General features: G+C 38.6%; 1 protein-coding gene across 4 annotated transcripts in view; it reads right to left on the bottom strand.

The window, feature by feature from the left end:
* The window catches only part of LOC138761280 (mediator of RNA polymerase II transcription subunit 13-like), a 246,699-nt gene that overhangs the window by 12,434 nt on the left and 212,964 nt on the right, over nucleotides 1-21,301 (bottom strand). For 3 of the 4 annotated variants that reach the window (XM_069933152.1, XM_069933153.1, XM_069933156.1), the window contains 12 exons: nucleotides 20,753-20,843; nucleotides 20,244-20,464; nucleotides 19,865-20,070; nucleotides 18,302-19,236; nucleotides 12,243-12,419; nucleotides 4,903-5,126; nucleotides 4,515-4,707; nucleotides 3,849-4,293; nucleotides 2,560-2,779; nucleotides 2,137-2,325; nucleotides 1,349-1,572; nucleotides 28-170 (listed from right to left, as the gene is read on the bottom strand). In XM_069933152.1, coding sequence (XP_069789253.1) covers nucleotides 28-170; nucleotides 1,349-1,572; nucleotides 2,137-2,325; nucleotides 2,560-2,779; nucleotides 3,849-4,293; nucleotides 4,515-4,707; nucleotides 4,903-5,126; nucleotides 12,243-12,419; nucleotides 18,302-19,236; nucleotides 19,865-20,070; nucleotides 20,244-20,464; nucleotides 20,753-20,843 — 3,268 coding nt within the window. The remainder of the gene's footprint in view (nucleotides 1-27; nucleotides 171-1,348; nucleotides 1,573-2,136; nucleotides 2,326-2,559; nucleotides 2,780-3,848; nucleotides 4,294-4,514; nucleotides 4,708-4,902; nucleotides 5,127-12,242; nucleotides 12,420-18,301; nucleotides 19,237-19,864; nucleotides 20,071-20,243; nucleotides 20,465-20,752; nucleotides 20,844-21,301) is intronic. The other variant, XM_069933155.1, reaches the window with a different exon arrangement.

The raw sequence follows: 21,301 nt of genomic DNA, 5'->3' as shown, positions 1-21,301 counted from the left end.
CTGCAATTTTAAATTAAATGTTTCAACCTTTGAGCTCTCCATGGCCCACTCTTCCAAGTCTTCCCATTACAATTCTCCATGGCACCGATGTCATCTGCATTATTCCGACACACCATTCCCACAGCTTCTGCAAACCAATTTTGCGGGCAGGCACTTTACTTCTCCTTGATCTGGAAAACATTATGCTTTTAATGATTCAACATTCCACAGTAAAGTTCTTTGGCAAGTTAAGATGCTTCCTGCATTGTTCCATGCTTCAAACAGAGGAATCCTTGAACTATGGTATTCCATAGACTTGCCCAACTCGCTCCCATCAATTAACATTGCATGAACCCTTGATAGTCATTGAAAAACTCTTCAAAGATGGAACTTATCACAGAAGACAATACCTTGACATCATCAAAGTATCCATTTATAAACAGAGGTAAAGCTCAAATGACCCATCAATTTCCAACAGGCTTGACAAGAATAAAAATGAATGAATTTCTTTATTTTTGAATAGGCCCACTCTTTTCACAATCTGAATCTAAGTGACTAATAATGCAATTCACAAAGGCTGCAATTTTGTTTTGCCAAATCATACAATCTCAAACAGATAAGCAGCAGAGTTTTTTTGATGGATTAATATTCCAAATTCTACGGCAGCAATTAATTATAGGTCCAAACAACAATGCTCTTCAGTCACATCAAGGCAAAAAAGGTGTACTCTCAATTTCCAATGGACTCCATTAGAGATAGAGATTCCTATTTAAGGACTTTTACTTTTGTACCTTTTTTCCTCTCTGTATTTTCATTTTTTTGTTTACATTTTTTTTGCACTATTAGTAAATGGTAATTCTGCCTCAGCCACATGAAAAAGAATCTCAGGGTTGTATGTGATGTCATGCATGTACACTGACAATAAATCTGAAACTTTATTCAGAAATAGAATTTGGAATAGTTAGATTGACATCATGGATGATGCAGGCATGGTGGGCCAAAAGGCCTGTTCCTGTGTTATACTATTCTGCACAGAACATATACAAAGAAACAGAGAGCTTTAAGTAAAACTTTGTCAATATTCAGTTTAAACTTTCAAACCAAAAATAATCAAAAAGTAGACAATGAGATAATAAAAATTAAGAGAAATACAAATGTATAATTAATATTTCAGATTACAGGTTGTGCATGTTCAACTCCGAATGAGTATTTTGTGAAAATTACTGGAAAAGATTGCTATTTTATCAAGATATTTTAAAGATCGAACTCCAGTCTACATACCATGTCATCAAGGTCTTTTTTTTAAACTTATATGAAATAGAAATTATTCTGAAGGTTAAAAAAAAAATTTTTGAGCTGAAATTCTCACCTGTTGGGTACATCAATGTTCAAGATGAAGGTTTCCAATAATTCCCCATGGACATCTGTACAAGAGGCCAGTAGCCACCTCTGATCATGGGATAAACAATAACCCACAAAAAGCACATTGTACTTTTGGCTTGCCTCTCCAAACGTCTCCCCAAGCTCAGTCTGTTTGTCCTTGATTGGTGCTAAGATATAAGGAGGTGAGTACACCTGGATAGGATGGGGACGCTGGAATTGCAAAAAAATACACGCATAATTACAGAAGAAATAAAATTGTCAGCGACCATATTATTCCCTTTATAAAAATAATATGCTAATGAGTATACAAGTCATCATTTTATGGGCATGTAAAGCAATCTGCCATGTAATTTGTCATTCTCTTCTGTTACATGGGATGGAGCAATTAAATAATTTTAATAACTTTAAATAATTAGAGTCCTATAATCTTTAAAAAATTCAAAGAATGGGGAAAATATCAGTAAGTAAAATATATAAACTTTTTATTTGACAATAGATATTTAATTATGAATGAAAAAGAACACTGAAGTCCTTGAGACAATGGACCACATATCTACCTTAAGCTGAAGTGCAAAATGCAAGCAGGTAGGCAAATTAAAGGAAGTGAAAATCCAAAGCCAGTGATCACAAGGTGAGAATAGTAAACATTGTTTAAAATAATTATGCGCCTTTATACAAATAATTAATTTGCATAAAATGAACTGCAAGATTATCGATGTGCAAAACTTAGTGCAAATCAATAATTACAAATGGAAATTGCAAACTAGTACACACCTCCGTATGTTTAAGGGTCATTTCTATTGTGGAAGCAGGACCAAAGCCAGTTAGTGATTTAATGTGGATCTGTGTGGGAAGTGGCCGTCTGCATTGAGTGTAAACCGAAAATGCCAGTGATTTTAAGTGCTGTATATAGAAACTGTGATCATCTTTCACTGGTTGTAGTAGATACTGGCAAGGCACAATCTGAAACAAAACAAAAGTTTCACCCTTCTATGCACCACACTGCAAGGTAAAAGCTAGATTACAATTTAGTTTTAAAACCAGAGGCATGTTCAATTGCTGAAGCAGAAGCTATTATACAGTAGGAAACAAATGCTACACAATGAAAACTAGCATTTTTGTCCTACATTAATGTAAAACAAGGTTCTGAACAAAACTAAGTTTGCTGAATTAAAATACAATTTGGCTTTCAATTACCTGGACAGTGAATGCATTCCTCATATGCTCTGGCAGATTATCCAGCATCTCCATATAGCACCGCAACAGACCTAGCAATGATCCACTTGTAAAAGATGACTCTTCGTCTGATAAATAGACAAAAGGATCAACAAGATAGATGACGACAGCTGGTGGATACGCATTGCTGTCAGCTGACTCTGGCTCAGTTGGAATTCCTATCCGCTCTCTTTCTGTAGTACTGTAACATTGAAACATATGGATGTGAATTATCAACAGCATTCAGTTAACTTATAAACCCATTTCAACATCACCCTCAAATATAAAATACACACTTCAGATGTGTATTAACAGCACCTCCAGAACACGGCCATTTGCAAGGAGCACATAACATTTCCTCCATCGCTTTGCCCAGTTTTGTTCTGCACTCGCCCTTCGCGATCTTCCAGTTTGCAAGGTTTCATTGACTGACTTGCTCTGTTTTACATTTTTTGGGGGATATCATGGTTAATTTTAATTTATCCAGCACAGTTATAGACATTTCTGGTCCACAAGCCCATGCCACTCAAATACACCTGTACGTCTTTGGAATGTCTTAGGAGGAAATCGGAGCACCCAGAGGGTATACAAACTCTGCAGAAAATGCTGGATTCGAACCCAGGTCACTGGTAATGTAATTGCATTGCACAAAATTCTAACTGTGCCACCCTTAAATGATGGATTAATGGAGATACCATCATGCATTTTGCAATTGGTATTTGGACAATTTCTTTTATCTAGAATGATTTGATAGCCTCTCTTCATGCAACTCTCCAATAATTTTGAGAGTACAATTGGGACGACACCCTTGGCGAAGTGATGAGCCAATGCTGCTACAGCATCAGCAATCGGGATAAGAGTTCGAATCCCGCACTGTCTGTAAGAAGTCTATACATTCTGTGTCTGTGTGGGTCTTCCCCGGGGGCTTCAGTTTCCTCCCACTGTTCGAAGCATGCCAGGAGCTGTAGACCAATTGAGTGTAATTGGGAAGAATGGACTCGTGGACCAAAATGGCCTGCTACCGCACTGCATGTCTAGATTTTTTTAAAATCATCAAAATCTGTAAATTTATTCATTTCTCTCAAAAGAATGCTCTGCCAATTTCACACAATGTGCACGTGAAATATGCTGGTTACAATGCTGCATGGTTTAACAACTACAAAAGTTCAAGCACTTCTGGTTCTCACATACAATTCTGACAAAGTGATGAGAAATCTGGAAAGAGAGTGGCTTAAAATATTTCTAGTGTCCGTCTTTTTTCTCATACTTGCCTCTCTTGCACCTCCTGCTGCTGTGCTGAATTCTGGGCATCTGAATCTCCACTTGCACTGGGTGTGCTCCCTTGTGGTCTCTCCGTGCTGCTGCCTGAGCTACCACTGGGTAGTGAAGCAGTCCCAACAGTCCCACTAAATCCTGAAGTGGACGAGGCTGTTCCTGTCTGATGCAAACCTGGGGTCGTGGTGGAGGAGGTAGAAGTGCAGCAGGTCCCTGTTGTCCCACTTCCTGCACCAGAGCTGCCAGTTGTTGCAGTCCCAGTGCTGATGGTGGAAGTGACTGTCGTACCAGTTGGCAATGGTGTGGAAGTACCTCCTGTTCCTGCGGTTGGTCCACCAGCTCCAGTGGTTGCCTGACCTTGGGTACCAGATGATGCAGTTGACGGGTGTTTTGGTGGAACCAGCAAGCTGTTATCCAGCTGAAGTGTAGCCAGGTAAGGTGCTAGGTATTAGGGAGTAAACAGGACATTTAATTAAGTGACTCTGAAGAACTGACATTTCTTATATCATCAGACAACTGTGGATTTTAAACAAAAGCACATTTATAAGTCATTAAGTAGCTTCAGCACAATTTAATGTAATCTTTCATCGTAAAAGGCAAGAATACTGAAATTGACTTTCTTTGATTGGGCCTTTTCATAAAGCATTAACATTAAAACTTACCCAAGTGGTGACGACAAACTTGAGCATAAAGCTTTAACTTGGCAAGATTGTCGCTCTCATCATTAACCCAGGGTTGAGAGAACCAATCGTCCACAGATTCATCTGCCAGCTTCTTTGCACAACTCTTACCAACCCGCATGATTCCATCTCTCAATACTTTACAGATAGGTCGATGCTCACCAAGTCTGCAGGTCTGTTAAAATTAAAATTTGAGATGATCAGCAAATTTTGAGAATGTTTAGATTGAATTGCAATCAATCTGCTGTGATTTTATTGAAGATATAAGTAAATATAATACAAAATTGTGATTTGTAGTAATAATTAAACTTTCAATTTAATGTAACAGGTTTATTTTGTACACATTTTACAATTAAGCATTTATTCTGACCTCATATACTGCACTAAGATCCCTGAAGAAATTTTTGGCTCCAGTGAGCAAGGCCTCATTTTCTGGACAAACCACAATGTAGGCTACATCACGCTGTGAACCATATGGTTCCAGAAGCAACTTCTCCCAAAAGGGCAGTGCAAAGGGAGAGATCATCAGGAAGTCTTTATCATAGCCCAGCAGCAGTGTGGGGATAGGAAGTGGCTCTGGTGATTCTTCAGAACCTAAACAAAAGATTGTGAGACACATTAATCATTTTAAGTCAGGATACCAGAATAGAGAAAATATAAACATTTTCATACTTGTGGACTTTGCACATAAGAAATAATACAGAACCAAAACTGGTCATCACATGATTAATTGGAGGTGTACAATATTACAAAAATCAATGTCGCCATTCAGTTAACAAAAACTGAACATAATAATCTGTGCTGCACACAATTTTTTACTCTGCTACAGACAAACATTCACCATCTGTATTATATACATAGTAAAGAAACAACCTATTCATATTAATTGATTTTTACTACCTTTTTTCCTTTCACACATAACCTGAGTCGACCAAGTTCAGCCTTTTTCTGTCCTTCCACACATATTTGCCTTCCTTTTAAAATCACTCATGCCATTTAGATCAACCAATTGCTGCAGTGATGAGTTACACATTCCAGCCACTTTCCTAGTTAAATTATTTAACTGTCCCATCAACCATTATTTCTTAGTTCTACAGTTGGCTCTAAATCTAATTGGCAACTCCTCCAGTGCTGCGGTACACTTTTTATTGCATGGAGATCAGCACGAAACCATATGTAGTAGTATGCAAGTCTACCAAAACAGCACCATTTATGAATTCCTGTTTGCTGCCAGTAAACAGGAATTATGCCTATTTCAAGACTCTTTTGTTCTTCCACCCCACATTACTTTTTAAGCTTTGTGGAAATTTTTCTCCATTTTCTTCCAAATTATCTTATCCCACATTTATATTAATTGCCATCCAACTGCCTGCTTTCTAAAGTCTTTATGAATTCTTGCAAAACACTGGCTGCAGACACTTAATTTGGATCCATTTGAAAATTAACAGTTCCTTATTACTTAGACCAAATCATTTACATATTTAACATACATTTTAGCACTGATGCAGGTGGAAAACTGCATGGTTTCTTTAAAATGAATAATTTCCCTTTTATCTCCTTATTCATTTTTTTAAAAATCAAATTTCTATCCAGCCTTTTGACCTTAATCTTTACCATTAACCTATACTATCAGTATTCTATTTAAGGATTTTTTAAAAAAACATGAAGTATCTGTAACTTTTTGTTGTCTTTTCATTGTACCATCAAATCAAGCCTTTTGAGAATCAGTGTTCCTTTTTCTTATACATGTTAGCTTCTACTTTACCCTCTATAATATTCATTCTCAATCTTTTTTTTAAAAAAACAATGACACCTTTACGACTGTTCAAAGTGAAGCAATCAGGTTTAGTTGGTTTCTTTGTTACTTCTCTCCTAATGACTACATTAAAAAATATTTTATGATTTCAGTCTGTGGCCTCCCTTAAATGTGCTGAGGTCCCAGGGGGTGGGGTGAGGGTGAGGGGGTGAGAGCTGTATGACTCCATTGAGAATGGCTGGCTATAATACCGAACTCAATACTATCTCAGATACTGTATATGGTTCTCATGTTTTTCTACATCTTCATTTTTGTAAACAGGTATAACAGTTGTCGAATGGAATGCCTCTCTTTAATTTCCTTGAATATGTATAAATGCATTATTTGAACGTTAAAACCATAAAACACAACAGCATAGAAACAGGCCACATTGGCCCTTCTAGATTGTGCCAAACCATTTTGTTTTATCTAGTCCCACTGACTTGCACCCAGTCCATAGTCTCCATAACTCCCTCATCCATGTACCTGTCCAAATTCTTCTTAGATGTTAAAATAGAGCCCACCACCTAAGCTTGCAGCTCATTCCACACTCCCACCACTGTGTGAAGAAGTTCCCCTTTTCCCTTTCCACTTTCAATCCATGCCCTCTGGTTTGTATCTCACCTACCCTCCCCAGAAGAGCCTACCAACATTTACTCTATCCACTCAATTTTCAATACAGTATTTCTATCAAATCTTCCCTCATTCTTCTATTGTCCAGGCAATAAAGTCCTAACTGTTTAACCCTGTAATTCAGTTCCTGAAGTCCATGCAACATCCAAGTAAATCTTCTCTGAACTCTAATATCTTTCCTGTAGTTAGGTGACCAAATCAACACAAAACTACAAATTAGACCTCACTAATATTTTATACAATTTTACCATAACATCCCAACTCCTATACTCAATTCTTTGAATTATGAAGACCAATATACCAAACATTCTCTTTACAACTCTATCAATGACACTTTCAGGGAATTATGTATCTGTATTCCCAGATCCCTGTGTTCTATCACACTCCTTAGTGCCCTACCATTTACCATGAATATCCTTTCTTGGTTTGTCCTTCCAAAATGCAACACCTAACACTTGCCTGCATTTGCCAGTTTTTGCCCATTTTTCCCACTGGTCCAGATCCCTCTGCAAGCTTTAAAAACCTTCTTTGCTCTCCAGAATGCATCCAATCTTAGCATCATCTGCAAATTTTATGATCCAATTTACCATATTATCTTCCAGATCATTGATATAGATAACAAAAAACAATGGTCCCAGCATCGATCCCTGAGGCACACCACTAGTCACAGGCCTCCAGTCTGAGAAGCAATCATCCACCACTACTCTTTGGCTTCTTCAGTCCAGCCAATGTCAAATCCAGTTCACTACTTCACCATGAATACAGAGTGTCTGAACCTTTCTGACTAACCTTCCATATAGGACCTTGTCAAAGACCTTACTAAAGTCCATGTAGACAACAGCCTTTCCTTTCTCAACTTTCCTGGTAATCTCCTCAAAAAACCCCTTGTTGATTATCCCTAATCAGTTTCTGGCTATCCGAATAATTGTATATCCCATCTCTTAGAACATATTCCAATAATATCCCTACTACAGACGTCAGGCTGACTGCCCAAAAATTTGCAGCATTATTTTTGGGGCCTTTTTAAAAAAAAATAGAACAACGCGAGCTATCTCCAATCCTCTGGCACCACAGCCATAGCTAAGAACATTTTAAATATTTCTGCCAGAGCCCCTGCAATTTCTACACTACCCTCCCTCAAGGTCCCGAGGGAATATCTTGTCAGGCCCCAGGGATTTATTCACCTTTGTTTGCTATAAGGCAGCAATAACCTTCTCCTCTTTAATCTGTATAGGCTCCATGATCTCACTGCTCGTTTTCCTTACTTCCCATGACTCTGTGACCCATTTCCTGAGTGAATACTGATGAAAAAAAACCATTTTAAGATCTCAGCCATCTCTTTTGGCTCCACACAAAGCTGACTATTCTGATCTTCATGAGACTAATTTTGTCCCTGTTCTATGTGGATTGTGGAGGAATTTGTCTGGAATATTGCAATTGGTCCACTAAACCTCCTTGTCTGAAACTTATTCAGAAGTTGCATCACCTGCCATTCGAGGTTGGACTCTGGCCAAGAGTTCGTGCACTCTTTACCATGAGCCCATTGCAATGATTCAACGTCATCATTGGGAAGATGCCCAGCTCAGAACAGTATAAAACACCGAAGCATACCACATTCCTCTGCCTCTTGGTCCAAGTCCCAGACATCATTTCACGCCAGGACACTACTGTGGCATCGCTGGAGGAGTCATGGATAAGGTGTGCACTACATTTAAGCTGTGCCATAGTAATGCGATGGATCAGAGCTTGCAGAGAGCCACACCCCATTGGTGCAGGGAATTGGGAATGTGTTTGAAAGTCCCTACCTGTGAAGTGTGTACACATGCGGGAGCGTGGAGAAGATAGGCAGCCACTGGTATCAGAATCTAACCTAGGTCTGATGTGAACATCTATATAGTTGTTTAGCAGAAGTGTAATTAGGTATCATTTGACGTCTTCCCCTGTTTGTCTTTTGTGCGTTCAAAAAAGTTACCTCTGATTATAATATTTGTGTCCAGACTCGTCTCTGTGAACCCACTGAACCTGATACTTTCCAAACACCAACAGTCCCTTGCTATCCTTTTGCTCTTACTATAACTGTAGAGCAATAATATTTTTCCTTCACATTGTCCGCCAAAGCAACCTCGTGTCTTCTTTTAACCTTCATGATTTCTTTCGATGTTTGTCTTGCATTTTTTAAAATACTCCTCAAGTACATCATTTTTGCTCCACGTTGCCTATAACTGCAATACACCTCTCCCTTCTTCTGAACCAGATCTCCAATATCCTTTGAAAACTAAGATTCCCTATGGCTGCTAACCTTGCCTTTAATCCTGACAGGAACATATAAACGCTGCACTCTCCAAAATTTCACCTTTGAAGGTCCTCCACTTATCTTGCACATCCTTGCCCAAAAACAGCTTATCCTAATCCACGCATTCTAGATCCTTTCTCATTTCCTCAAAATTAGCCATTCTACAATTTAGCATCTCAACCCAAGGCCCAGACCTATCCTTATCCATAATTACCTTGAAACTAATGGCATTTTGATCACTGGACTCAAAATGTTCTTCTGCAGTCCTGTCATGTTCCCTAAAAGGAGATCCAGTATTGCATTCTCTCTATTTATCCAAACTTTCATAATTGGTTATTAGGCAAAGGTGTTATCTAATAACTCTGACATATATATCAAAAATGAATTTATCCCAAGATGAGACAAAAACAGAAGGAATTATCCAGTTCTATTCACAGAGGGGTGAATTGATGAAGGAGGCACAAGAGATACTTGCTTTTGCCACCAATCTCATTTCAAATTTGAACTAAATAATAATTAAGCAAACTTAGAATTCAGTGTATTGCTCTGGTTATCATTCTCAATTATTTCTTCAATTTTCTCTTTTCAAACATTTTAAAATCTGTTGCCCTGTCTTACTTGCCTCTAATATTGAATCTTCCTTTTTGTTATCACCTCAAAAAATGGTTCTATTACACACTTCATGTTATCATTCATCACTATATCTGCTTTTATTTTTGCCTTGTGCTTCTGAGATACTAACTGAGGAAAAGAAAACACATTCAATTTGTGGCAGGTTGGGCAAAATAAAGTTGAAATCTCCCATGGTTATTCCACACCTTCTGCTTACCTTATAGAATTGTTTAATTATTCTGATATTCTTCTATTGTATCCTAATTAGTTACAGATATTTTAACTTTGGATCTTTTACAGAATTGTATGGTGGAAAAAGTTAACATTTACCTTTTAAAGCTTTCTATCTGGATTCTGCACTTTATATTTCTATTATTCCATTATTTTAACTAGTATATCCATCTTCTCTCCAGCTCAAATATGCAAAATTTTGCAATCACAATTATATCCTATCATTATCAAAGAATTGCTGGAGGAACTCAGCAGGTTAGACAGCATCCATGGGTAGAAATGATCAGTCACCTTTTAGTTGGAATCCTTTATCAAGTCCAAGATAAAAAGGTGAAATTACATATATTAAGGGATAAAGAAACTGAGTGAGGGGCTCAGATGTGATGGGGTATAGAAAATGAGAGACGGGTAGAGGGACAAACCAGTGGATGGGCAGGGTGAAAGTTACAGTGAGAGAGAAAATGTAAAGGAGTAGGTAAAGAAGAGATGAAAATAATGGAACCAGATAGGGGTGGGTTACCTAAAATTAGAAAAATCAATCTTCATGCCATTCAGTTTAAGGCTGTCCAGAAGGAATATAATGTTTTGTTCCTTAAATTTATATTTGGCCTCACCAGGACAATGGACAAGGCCGAGGACAGACATGTTACTGTAGGAATGGTTGGAAGAGTAAAAGAGTGTACAGGTTTGGTGAAGCATATGGTGACCTCAATATAGAGGAAGCCAAGTTAGGTACACAAATAGTAGTAGATTCGGTTGGATGATGTTTCTCTATGCCCTTCCTCTGGCTGCGTTGTAATTTCTTGCCATTTTGTTAGATCACAAGACATAGGAGCAGAAATAGATTATTCAGCTCATCAAGTCTGCCCTGTCATTTAGTCATGAGCTGATCCATTTTTCCACTCAGCCCCACTGCCTAATCAATCTCTGCATTAGATACACCCAATGACATAGGCACCACAACTGCCTGTGGCAACAAATTTCAAAGATTTACCACCCTCTGGCTAAAGAAATTCCTCTGCATTTCTCTTCTAAGTGAATACCATTCAATCCTGAAGTTGTGCCCTCTTGTCCCAGACTCTTCCACCATGGAAATCAACCTTTCTACATCTACCCTGTCAATCCCTTTCAATATTCAAAATGTTTCAACAAGATTCACCCCCGCCATTCTCCTAAATTCCAATGATACAGTCCAAGAGTTGTCAAAAGCTCCTCATATGATGACTTTTTCATTCCCAGAATCATCCTTGAGAAAATCCTCTGAACCCTCTCCAACATCAGCATATTCTTTTTAAATGAGGGCAAAACTGCTCACAATACTTCGAGTAAGATCTAACCAGTGCCTTATAAAGTCTTAACATCACATTCCCACTCTTACTTTCATTTTGTTCACTTGTACAGCACAACTCCGATGATCTGAAATTGGATTCTCTGAAATCCTCAGCTATCCAAATTTTTTTTGGAGCCACACTGAACAGGGATCTCAGGCTCCCGGCAAAAGCAGCAGCTGGCCTCCAGCTCTCGGACAGGAACAGGACTCTTGGGGCCTCGGTGGAGAGGTGTCAGTGATTTGGAGTGGCCAGCATTTTTTTTTTTGGTGAGAATTAAACATTATTTTAATGGTTTAAAAAAAAGCCTTCCCTTGTTGTTTGCTGTTGTTTCAACACCTGCTACAAGAGATTTGCTGTTACTGCTAGGCTGTTTTTTATAAAAAAATGACCAGTTCTCTGAAAAAAAAATGTTTATCCGAAATGGGCCCAGACCCAACCATTTTGGATAATTGGAGTTGTAATGTACAAGTTTTGTAATTTCTCAGGTCTCCCCTTAATCTTCAATTTAAAAAAAAATCTCAATATCAATGCTCACAAACGATGAAACAGAATCATGTTGAGTCCAATCATCTTGTTTTGATTTCTGTTATATGTATGACAATGTAATTCTACTTGACCCTGTTTTAAAACTGTACAAGATTATTCACATGGACAAAATCCATAAATAATTTATACTACAGTAGATCAGCCTTTTAAGAATCCACCCCCCTAGAAATAAGGCCCTACAGCATTTTGGGTTGTGCACATCTAACTGAAGCAATAGAAAAGCCAATATAAAATTAAGGAGAACATACAAATATGAAAACAAGCTTTACCATATGATCCTCTGCCTATCTTGTGGAACTGTTGCCAGGTAAGAGGTCCTTGCACATGTTGGATGTTTTCCCATGTCCTTCCAGTCCGTTTCTTCTGAATGGCATCTTGTAGAAAAGGCTGCAGTGATAGCAGCATGCGGACCACATCATGAGATGAAAGGCTGCTTATATCCTGAACTGCAGGTAAGAAACTGTGTTATTGCAATAAGCTAAAGATCCTGTCTGCTGCTAATAAGTGGAATTGAAGCAATATGTTTTACCTTGAAGGGTGAAGCACCCCTGTTTTAAACTTACCACTTCCCATTCCTGGAATACTTCATTTCTGATTACCACAGTTCACGAAAACTATGGAACCCTTCAGCTTATCTAGTCAGTGATTAACTTAAGTCCTGGGGCAACATCCGTGTAAAGTTCACTCTTTCAGTCTCATTAATTTATTTTCTGTAGTTCAAAACTGTACACAATACTCCAAATTTAACCTCACCAATGTCATGAACAACTTCAACATAATACCCTCATTCCTTTACTCGATACTTTGATTTATGAAGGCCAATGTCTCTTTTTGACCCTTATTTATCTGTGACGTCACTTTCAATGAATTGTATCTATATTCCTAAATTTCTTTGTTCTACCACACTCCGTAATGCCCAACCATTTACCGTGCAACTCCTCCCTTGGTTAGTCTTCCCTGCAGCCGTTCCCATCAATAATAAGCCTACTGTTTGAGGGGTGGGGAAATGACCTATAAGGGACAAGTAGCAGCGGTCAGGTCTCTGGCACGGGGGCTGGTCCCTTGGCTCAGAAGAGAAGGGGCGAAAAGAGGAAAGCTCTTGTAAGTGGGGACTTGTTGGTTCGGGGAGCAGATAGATGGTTTGCTGGATGAGATTGGGGCTCCCAGTTGGTATGTTGCCTCCCAGGTGCCAGGGTCAGGGACGTCTCTGATTGAGCATACAGCATCCTGGAGGGCGAGGTTGTTGGTCAGATGTTGCTGTCCACTTGAGGACCAATGACAGAAGTCCTGAAGAAAGAATATATGGAGTTAGGAAAAGTTAAAGAGCAGAACCTCAGGATCGCTGCCTGTGCCACACATTATAGAGGGTAGGAACAGGAAGATGTGGCAGATGGATAGGTGGCTAAAGAATGGATGCGGGGGCAGAGGTTCACATTTGTGGATCACTGGGATCTCTTTAGGGAAGATTTGACCTGTACAAAAAGGACGGGCTGCACTTGAACTGGAGGGGGAACCAATATCCTGCTGGGTAAGTTTGCTAGAGATGTTGGGGAGAGTTTAAACTACTTTGGCAGTGGGGTGGAAATCAGAATGAGTGTGGAGATTTGAGTAGAAGAAAACCTAGATATGAAGGGAAAGGGGAAGCAGAATGTTAAAGATAATGGAGGAGGATGGGTGCTAAAAGTAGATGGTAATCAAAGGAGTGTATGTGGGGGACATTCTTTTGTGTATATATTTCAATGTAAGGAGCATGGTAAGTAAGGTGGATGAGCTTAGAGTATGGATGACACATGGAAGTATATTTTAGCCATCAGTGAAACTTGGTTGCAGGAGAGTGACGATTGACAGCTGAATATTGGAGGATTCCGTTGTCTGAGGCGTGATAAAACAGGAGGGATAAAAGGTGGAGGAGTGCCATTACTTGTTAGAGAAAATATTACAGCAGTGCTATGGCAGGATAGATTGGAGGGCTCATCCAGTGAGGCTACTTGGGAATGGGAAAAGCGTGAAAACACGAATGGGCGTGTATTATAGATCCCCTAATGGACAGAGGGAACTAGAGGAGCAAATTTGTAAGGAGATAGCATATATGTGTAGTAAAGACAAAGATGATAATGATAGGAGATTTTAACTTATCACACATTGACTGGGACACCCATAATTTAAAAGGGCTGGATGGATTGAAGTTTGTCAAATGTGTTCAGCTAAGTTTTCTAAATCAATACATAGAAGAACTGACTAAAGAGATGCTCCTATTAGGGAACGAGATAGGTCAGGTGACAGAGGTTTGTGTTGGGGAACACTTTGGGTCGAGTGATCATAATACTGTTAGTTTTAGGTTAATTAAGGAGAAGGATAGGGCTGGAGCTAAAGTTGAGATTCTTGATTAGAACAAGGCTAATTTTGTGGAGATGCAAAAGGATTTAGAGGGTGAGGGTTGGGGTCATTTATTTTCAGGGAAGGGTGTTACAGATAAATGGAGGAGATTCACAGGGGAAATTTTGAGGGTACAGAGTCAGTATGTCCCTGTGAGGATTAAGGGAAAGGTTAGAAAATATAAGGAGCCTTGGATTTCAAAGGATTTTGGGAATTTGGTTCAAGGAAGAGGGATGTGTACACAGATACAGACAGCAGGGAATAGATGAGGTGCTTGGGGACTATAAGGAGTGTAAAAAAATTAATCTTAAGAAAGAAATTAGAAAGGCTAAAAGGAGATATGAGGCTGCTTTGGCAGACAAGGTATAGAAGATTGAGGGGCGATTTGAGAGAGCAGTGGTGCTCTGTGATTAGTAAGGGATTGCTTAAGGTGACATGTGGGTAGAAACAAAAAGTTTGAAAACCACTGTTTTAATCATACCTAATTGACTCGTTATGTGCACGGTTTCATAACTCCAAAGGAAATGGGCCAATGACAATTTTTCTCAAGCAAAATATTTCAGTAACAATTGGGTCTCGACCTTCCCTTCCCACTCTCATACCACGTTAAGCATACCGTTACTAATCACAGAGCACTGATAGCATAGGGATTATTTACAGTAGTATGCGAGTGGAAAGAAAAAAGTTGAGAACCACTGTGATAGAGGTATTTAAAATTATGAGGGGGACAGATAGAGTTAATACAGTGGGGGATATTCAAACAAGTGGACATGGATTGAGATTGAAGGGGAAAGGTTTCGGGGAAATATGAGGAGGAATTTCTTCACTCAGAGGGTGGTGGGAGTGTGGAATGAGGTTCCAGCCAAAGTGATAGATGCAGGTTCGATTTTAATATTTAAGGAAAAGTTGGATAGGTATATGGGTGAGAGAGGTGTGGAGAATTATGGGCTGGGTATGTCAATGGGTGAAGGTGTTTGGCATGGACTAGGAAGGGCCGAACTGGCCTGTTTCTGTGTTGTTATTTGGTTGCGTGGAAAGTGCAACAACTCAAACCACATTAAATTCCATCTCTCACTTTGCAGTCCATTTTTTCAGCTGGTCAAGATCCTGCTGCAAGTTTTGAAAGCCTGTCCACATACTCCTACTCATAGTCCCTAACCTCCAAATGATTTTCCCTCTGAAGATCTTAAATGCAGTGTCCCAAACTAATCACAATTTTTCCTTTCCCACACACTATTTTTGAAATAATGCTAAATCAAAGTCATAAGTGAATTCCAACATGGCTGTAACTATGGTGCATCAGTGCTTGCCTGAAAGCTGCAACACAGCTGAATGCACCACTCTTGCAATAATTTGTATCTTGGATGAACTGCCTTTAACTTAATTCATTGACTCAAACTTTCATTATCCCAAAACTGACTATTTATTCAACGGCTCTCCAACAGATTTGTCCTTCCAACTTCAACTTAAGCTGGTCCAAAATTCTTAACTCCTCACATCCAGGACGATCTCCTCCAATTTAATCCTGCAACATTTCGATTTCAGACCTCAAATACTCTAAACTTTGATTTGGAAATAGCTTTACATGGAAAGTGTGTTCAGGCTTCTGGATGACAAGAAAGGGGATGATAACAGAGGAAAATGCATAAACGGGTAAACTGAACGTGAAAATTTGGATAGGTATGCCAAGGATGATAATACTTGAATTTTAAGAATTCTTTGAGGAGACAAATATGGTTGAGTGGGCCAGGATAAACCGATGACATAGTGCCACCAGAGAAAATTAAAGGTTAGGATATAAAAGAAGATAAAGCAAACTGGATTTCAACTTATTTGCTTGGAAAGATGCACTGAAAGTGCACGCCAGGTTTTAGACTACTTTTATTCACAAGTCAACTTCACTTACTTGTCTCGAAATTGGATGGAATGGTGCCAAAGTTAGGAATGAATATCAAAATAACTGGCTTCAATGATTTTTCTTTAAAGATCTAATATCATGCTGGATTTGGATGTTGGATAAATAATGCCAAGTGGAAAACAAAAGCAAACCTGGAACAATTCATTCTGGATTAAAGCACAGCAACAGCATTAACACCATTCTGAAGTCAGAGCTGAAGAATTGAGGGTAAAGGCTCATAGGTTTACAAAAGGTAAGATGCTAACTGCAAATCACCATCTTTCCCTGGGCTACACACCACAATTGGCACCGTATTTAATATCCAAATAGTAATCAAGAACCTTTAAAATTACTCATAAACATGGCAAATAGAAGCAGATAATATCGAGTAATTACTGGATAAAATTTAAGAGGCATCCTGATGGGTACTTGAATTAGCAGGACACAGAGGGATACACTGTTAAGGCTGGCAAGTCGGATTGGTGTAGAATCTTAGCCAGCCTGGTCACAGTGGGTCAAAAGGCCTATTTCTAAGATGCATCTATGCTGATAATTGTGGGGTCAAGAGGTTAGAAAGAAAATGACCCAAACAGCAAGGGAAATAGCTTTATAGATTACTGAGCATACAGAGCCTTTTCCAAAGTGTCTAGCTCAGGTAAATTGTTTTAATGTCCAAGTATAACTTGGATAGAGATGAAGGTGATGATGTGGATCGAACAAGGGGACCATTCACTAAACTCATCCTCATGCTCTGATTCATCTGCCTTCAAGTTGCAACATCAAGTATTGTATCAAATATTCCCCCCCCCCCCCCCCCCCAATGCTAGCTTGGCTAACACATTTGCAAAACCCTGGAAAAAGTAGGCCATTCAAATCACTTTTCAGTGAATGAGATTGCACCTCACTAACTCGGCTCCAATTACCTGCCAAGTGATAGTTATAATGTTGACACCCTCCCCAAAGCCTAATATTCACAATGCCCTCTTCACGAAACCCAGCAAGTTCACAAGATACTCAGGAATTTGGGAGTTTAAAAAAAATGCATCAGTGTTCAACTGGATACATTCTGGGGCACTGAGGATGATTAGACAGGAAAAAGAAAATGCAGAGATGAAACAAGCAATATACCTCACTTATACTCCAATTCAACACAACATAGACTTTTAACTTCAATACATCAACAGTTAGATTCACAAAAAGTTTCACATGCTTATATTTTAGCTTGAATAAACTCTTGCTCATTTGAAACACATTTTTAACAAAAGTGTAAAAATCAAGATAGGGGGTGAGAATTTTCCTCCATCGCATTTCCTTTCCAGGAAAATAGGGTTTTGCAAATATGGACAAAATACTATCAAGTTCATCCTTGCATATCAGAACTCCAAAAAATACTGCACTGTATTTTTCTGTGCAAAAGCAGAGTATTGCCTTCATTTCACTGTTGACAATATTTTCTTTGGCAAAGATGGCACAGATTCACAATTTCAGAAACTTGTCGTGCTGCATGTTAATGGTCAAAAAAGTAGTTAAAAAAGCAGGTAACACTGAACTATTGTTCCATCCTTCAGTAACTTGGTCAGTGGTTACTGCTATCAAGAAATTAATCTGCTGAACAAAGTATATACCTAATGTTCTTGTTCCAATTCATCAGTCATTTGTCGAAAAAAAACAATTAGATACAATCTGCTCAAACATCACTCATAAAATAACCACTTTTAATCACAAAAATCAATCTGGTGAACCCTTTGTGAATTGTCCCAAATGAAACAATCCTCCCTCAAATAAAGAGAGAAAATCTGTTTGTAGTATTCCACATCTGGTGTCACCAACGATATCAAAAAGAGAATAAAAGAACCAAATAAAAATGTTTTTAAAAGAGGGAGGCAATTCCTTTTCAAAGAGAAAAATGTTTTCATATTATGGGGATGGAAGCAATTTTAATTAACAAAGAACATTTTAAAATATTAATAGTCACTCTTGATTCCATGAGGAAGAAAGATAAAGTCATTTCTGTGCATTTACAGAATTGAAACTTTCATGCAAAAGGTGACATACCATTACTATTGGGCCATGGGTGTAAACTTCTGCTTCTTATTAGTGTTTCATCTAATCTTCCACCAGAAGGATTATCCACATACTGCCGACCCTGTTCCAGGGCATTGAAACACTCTGTGCAAGAATCGCTGTTATCGGCTCTCAACTTGTCAATGTTCCAGTTTGTTGATCGAAGTGCTGATTTGTCTGAGGAAATGTAATCCAAAGAACTTAGAGAAGTGAAAGGTCCTGTACACTGGTCCTGTATGAGAAAAATTAAGTTTGATGCTGGGTCTAGTGGTCTCCTCGATGCATCAAACCCTTGAGGTTCTATAGAATTCCTGCACAGTATCAGTCGTCTTTCTGCAGCTTGACCGATTTCAGAAGTCCTCCCAAAAATATCAAACTCATCCTCAAGAAAGAGACCGGCATTATATCCAAGCCTGCGATTTACAACAGCACTAAATCCACAGGTGCATGAATTTTGGACTTCATTGGTTGGATCTGGGATGTACAAATCAACATCTGCCCCTTTGGTATCACAAACGCAGATACAGCAGCTATCAAAGTTGCGATCCTTGAAGAAATTCATCACTGAATCTGATAAGATTAGTGTAACGTACAAGCTATGTGCTTGTGGAATTGACTGTATGGTCACTGGCTCTACTGAGTTCAATGGTCGTGTTGTCGAGGGTGTTGAGGCAGGAGAACAGAGATCAGCACTGTCGTATTTTACCGACCCCTGCCCACTGGCAGTCCCAGCACCACGAGGAGTCCTTGGGGTTCTTGGTGTGCGAGGTGTTGGGACAGAAAAGCGAGGGGTTGCTGGAGACGGCAAGATGCCTGCACCGCTGTTACTCGCAGGTGCAGTGCTGTTTACTGCCAAAGGTGTGCTCATCTGAGGAGTGTTCATCTGTATATAATCTTCAGTCAGACTCCCAACACTAGGCACATTGCTGCAAGATAAACAGGTTGTCTTAGAAAAATCTGTGCTTTCAGATACTTATGGAAAAGCTAACTACTTTCATGAATTGGAAGAGAATGCTAAATTGGGCAACAGCCTACTCTCAGGGCATAAATCCAGCCTTTGCTGATGGTAAAGATTATAACCCTACCCCCCCACATATTATAAGGTATTGGCAAAAATCCAGCATTTATTTTTCCAAAAACACCATTCCAGTACAATAAGCAATAATGCCGCAAAATCATTTTCAATTACTTTGCTTTCTCAAGCGTTTGAAGTTAAACATACTTATTTTGAAAAGAACTACAAGACAAACAATCTAATGTTGCCAAAATATAATTTAAGATCGGTTAATAAAAAAGCAAGGGAAACATTAGAATATAATACTATCAACTGTGAAAACTATTTTGTAGAATTTAAAATACAAAACTCTATACTATTATTTACATAATGTGCAAGGCTGTTATTTCGAACAAGCTTCGAAAGTTAAAGATATTGTTATCTTAAAATGTACCAAGCACCTTGCGCAGCATTTACGGATGAATGCACAAAGTCTTAATGGTTTTAAATGCATGATTCCAACAGGTGCAATTGAAGCCAAGTGTATCCTCAGGACTTACACATATCCATCCCGAATTAACGATGCAGATGATGGTACAGGCAATTGTTCGATTTTAGGAGGAATAGCCCACGATGATCTGTATAAGCAGGCATCGGGTACTTTCAGAGGGGCAAGGCATTGACTGGGTACTGCCTTCAGTGGCGCAAACATCGAAGATCCGACAAAAGCTTTTGCCTTTGGTGGTTTGTACACAAAAGAGAAATCCTGGAACAGAGCATCAAATAAGTCCATATACTTCTTGAAAGCAAAGTGACAAATCATCTTGCAACTCAAATATTTTGATACACTTAATAAAGAAAAAGGAAGTGTTCTTTAAAAGATCAAGAATGAATAAATCCAATGAAAATTAAAGGAAAACATGTTTTGTTTCTACTAACTGTTATTTCTTCAGGCTTAGGACTGCCCAGTCCATCTTCTACCTCCATCCTGAATTCTGTGAACTGGGCTGCAGTCACACTGCTCAATGGATTTTCCATACTGTTGATCCCTGCAACCATCTCAGAATTAACACCATCTTTGTAATTCATCACTGGAGAAAATGCTGGATGTTGTTCCAGAGATGGAGGGGTTGGAAACATTCTTTGCAGGTCAGCAACAGCTGAAAATAAAGTTATAACTGTTATATAAACTCTAAACTTATAATCACTGCTTGTTGGCATCTCCAACTTCCATCAAGTTCAGTATATATTTGGCCAATAATACTATCCTACATTCCTCAAAAATGATCACCTCCACCTTAATAATGTTATAAGATTCTTATTGAAAATCTCACAAAAAAATATTTTTGTAATTGTGTGTGGCTCATATACTCAACCTTCTATTCAGTAAATCTGCAATGTTAAGAATCATAGCATGAAAAATGTTGACCGACTCTTTAAATGCATACTTGGAGGATAAGGTCCTGCAGCCTTCACATCTTTGCCAACAGCCCGATCTTCTGACCCTGCATTTGCTGGTTTGGACCGTGTTGGAGAAGTCTGCAATTGACAGAGATAATAAATAAAGTTTAAAGTTTGTCCGTAATTTTTAACTTATAATTACAAGTCAGATGAATGTTGATTACCATAGAGGTCATGGGGCAAGAAAACCATTCTAATACAGCACTGTGGAAGTTGTGCAAATTTAGAAAGCTTTCACTCGGAATCCCCCTGTGCGCTCAAAACAAATATATAATAATCTGTGCTATATATCCCAATAATGACTAATTTTGGTTGGAAGGAGCAAGACAATTACTAAAATCCAAACTGCTTACAATTTTCATTTTGTTTTTTTTACCCTCAAAATGAAATGTCTGGTTCTGAATTACAATGCTTCATGGACAAAAAAAAGAAACAAGGTGACCACAAAGTAGAAAACTATGCAGTGATGTCTGCAAAACTGGTAATATAAATTAACATTGGCATGCAAGACATATGTGAAGTAGAACAATTTTGCC

The sequence above is a fragment of the Narcine bancroftii genome, chromosome 4 (genome assembly GCF_036971445.1).
Source record: "Narcine bancroftii isolate sNarBan1 chromosome 4, sNarBan1.hap1, whole genome shotgun sequence".
Classification (NCBI taxonomy): domain Eukaryota; kingdom Metazoa; phylum Chordata; class Chondrichthyes; order Torpediniformes; family Narcinidae; genus Narcine; species Narcine bancroftii.
This window is presented reverse-complemented; position numbering and strand designations above follow the sequence as displayed.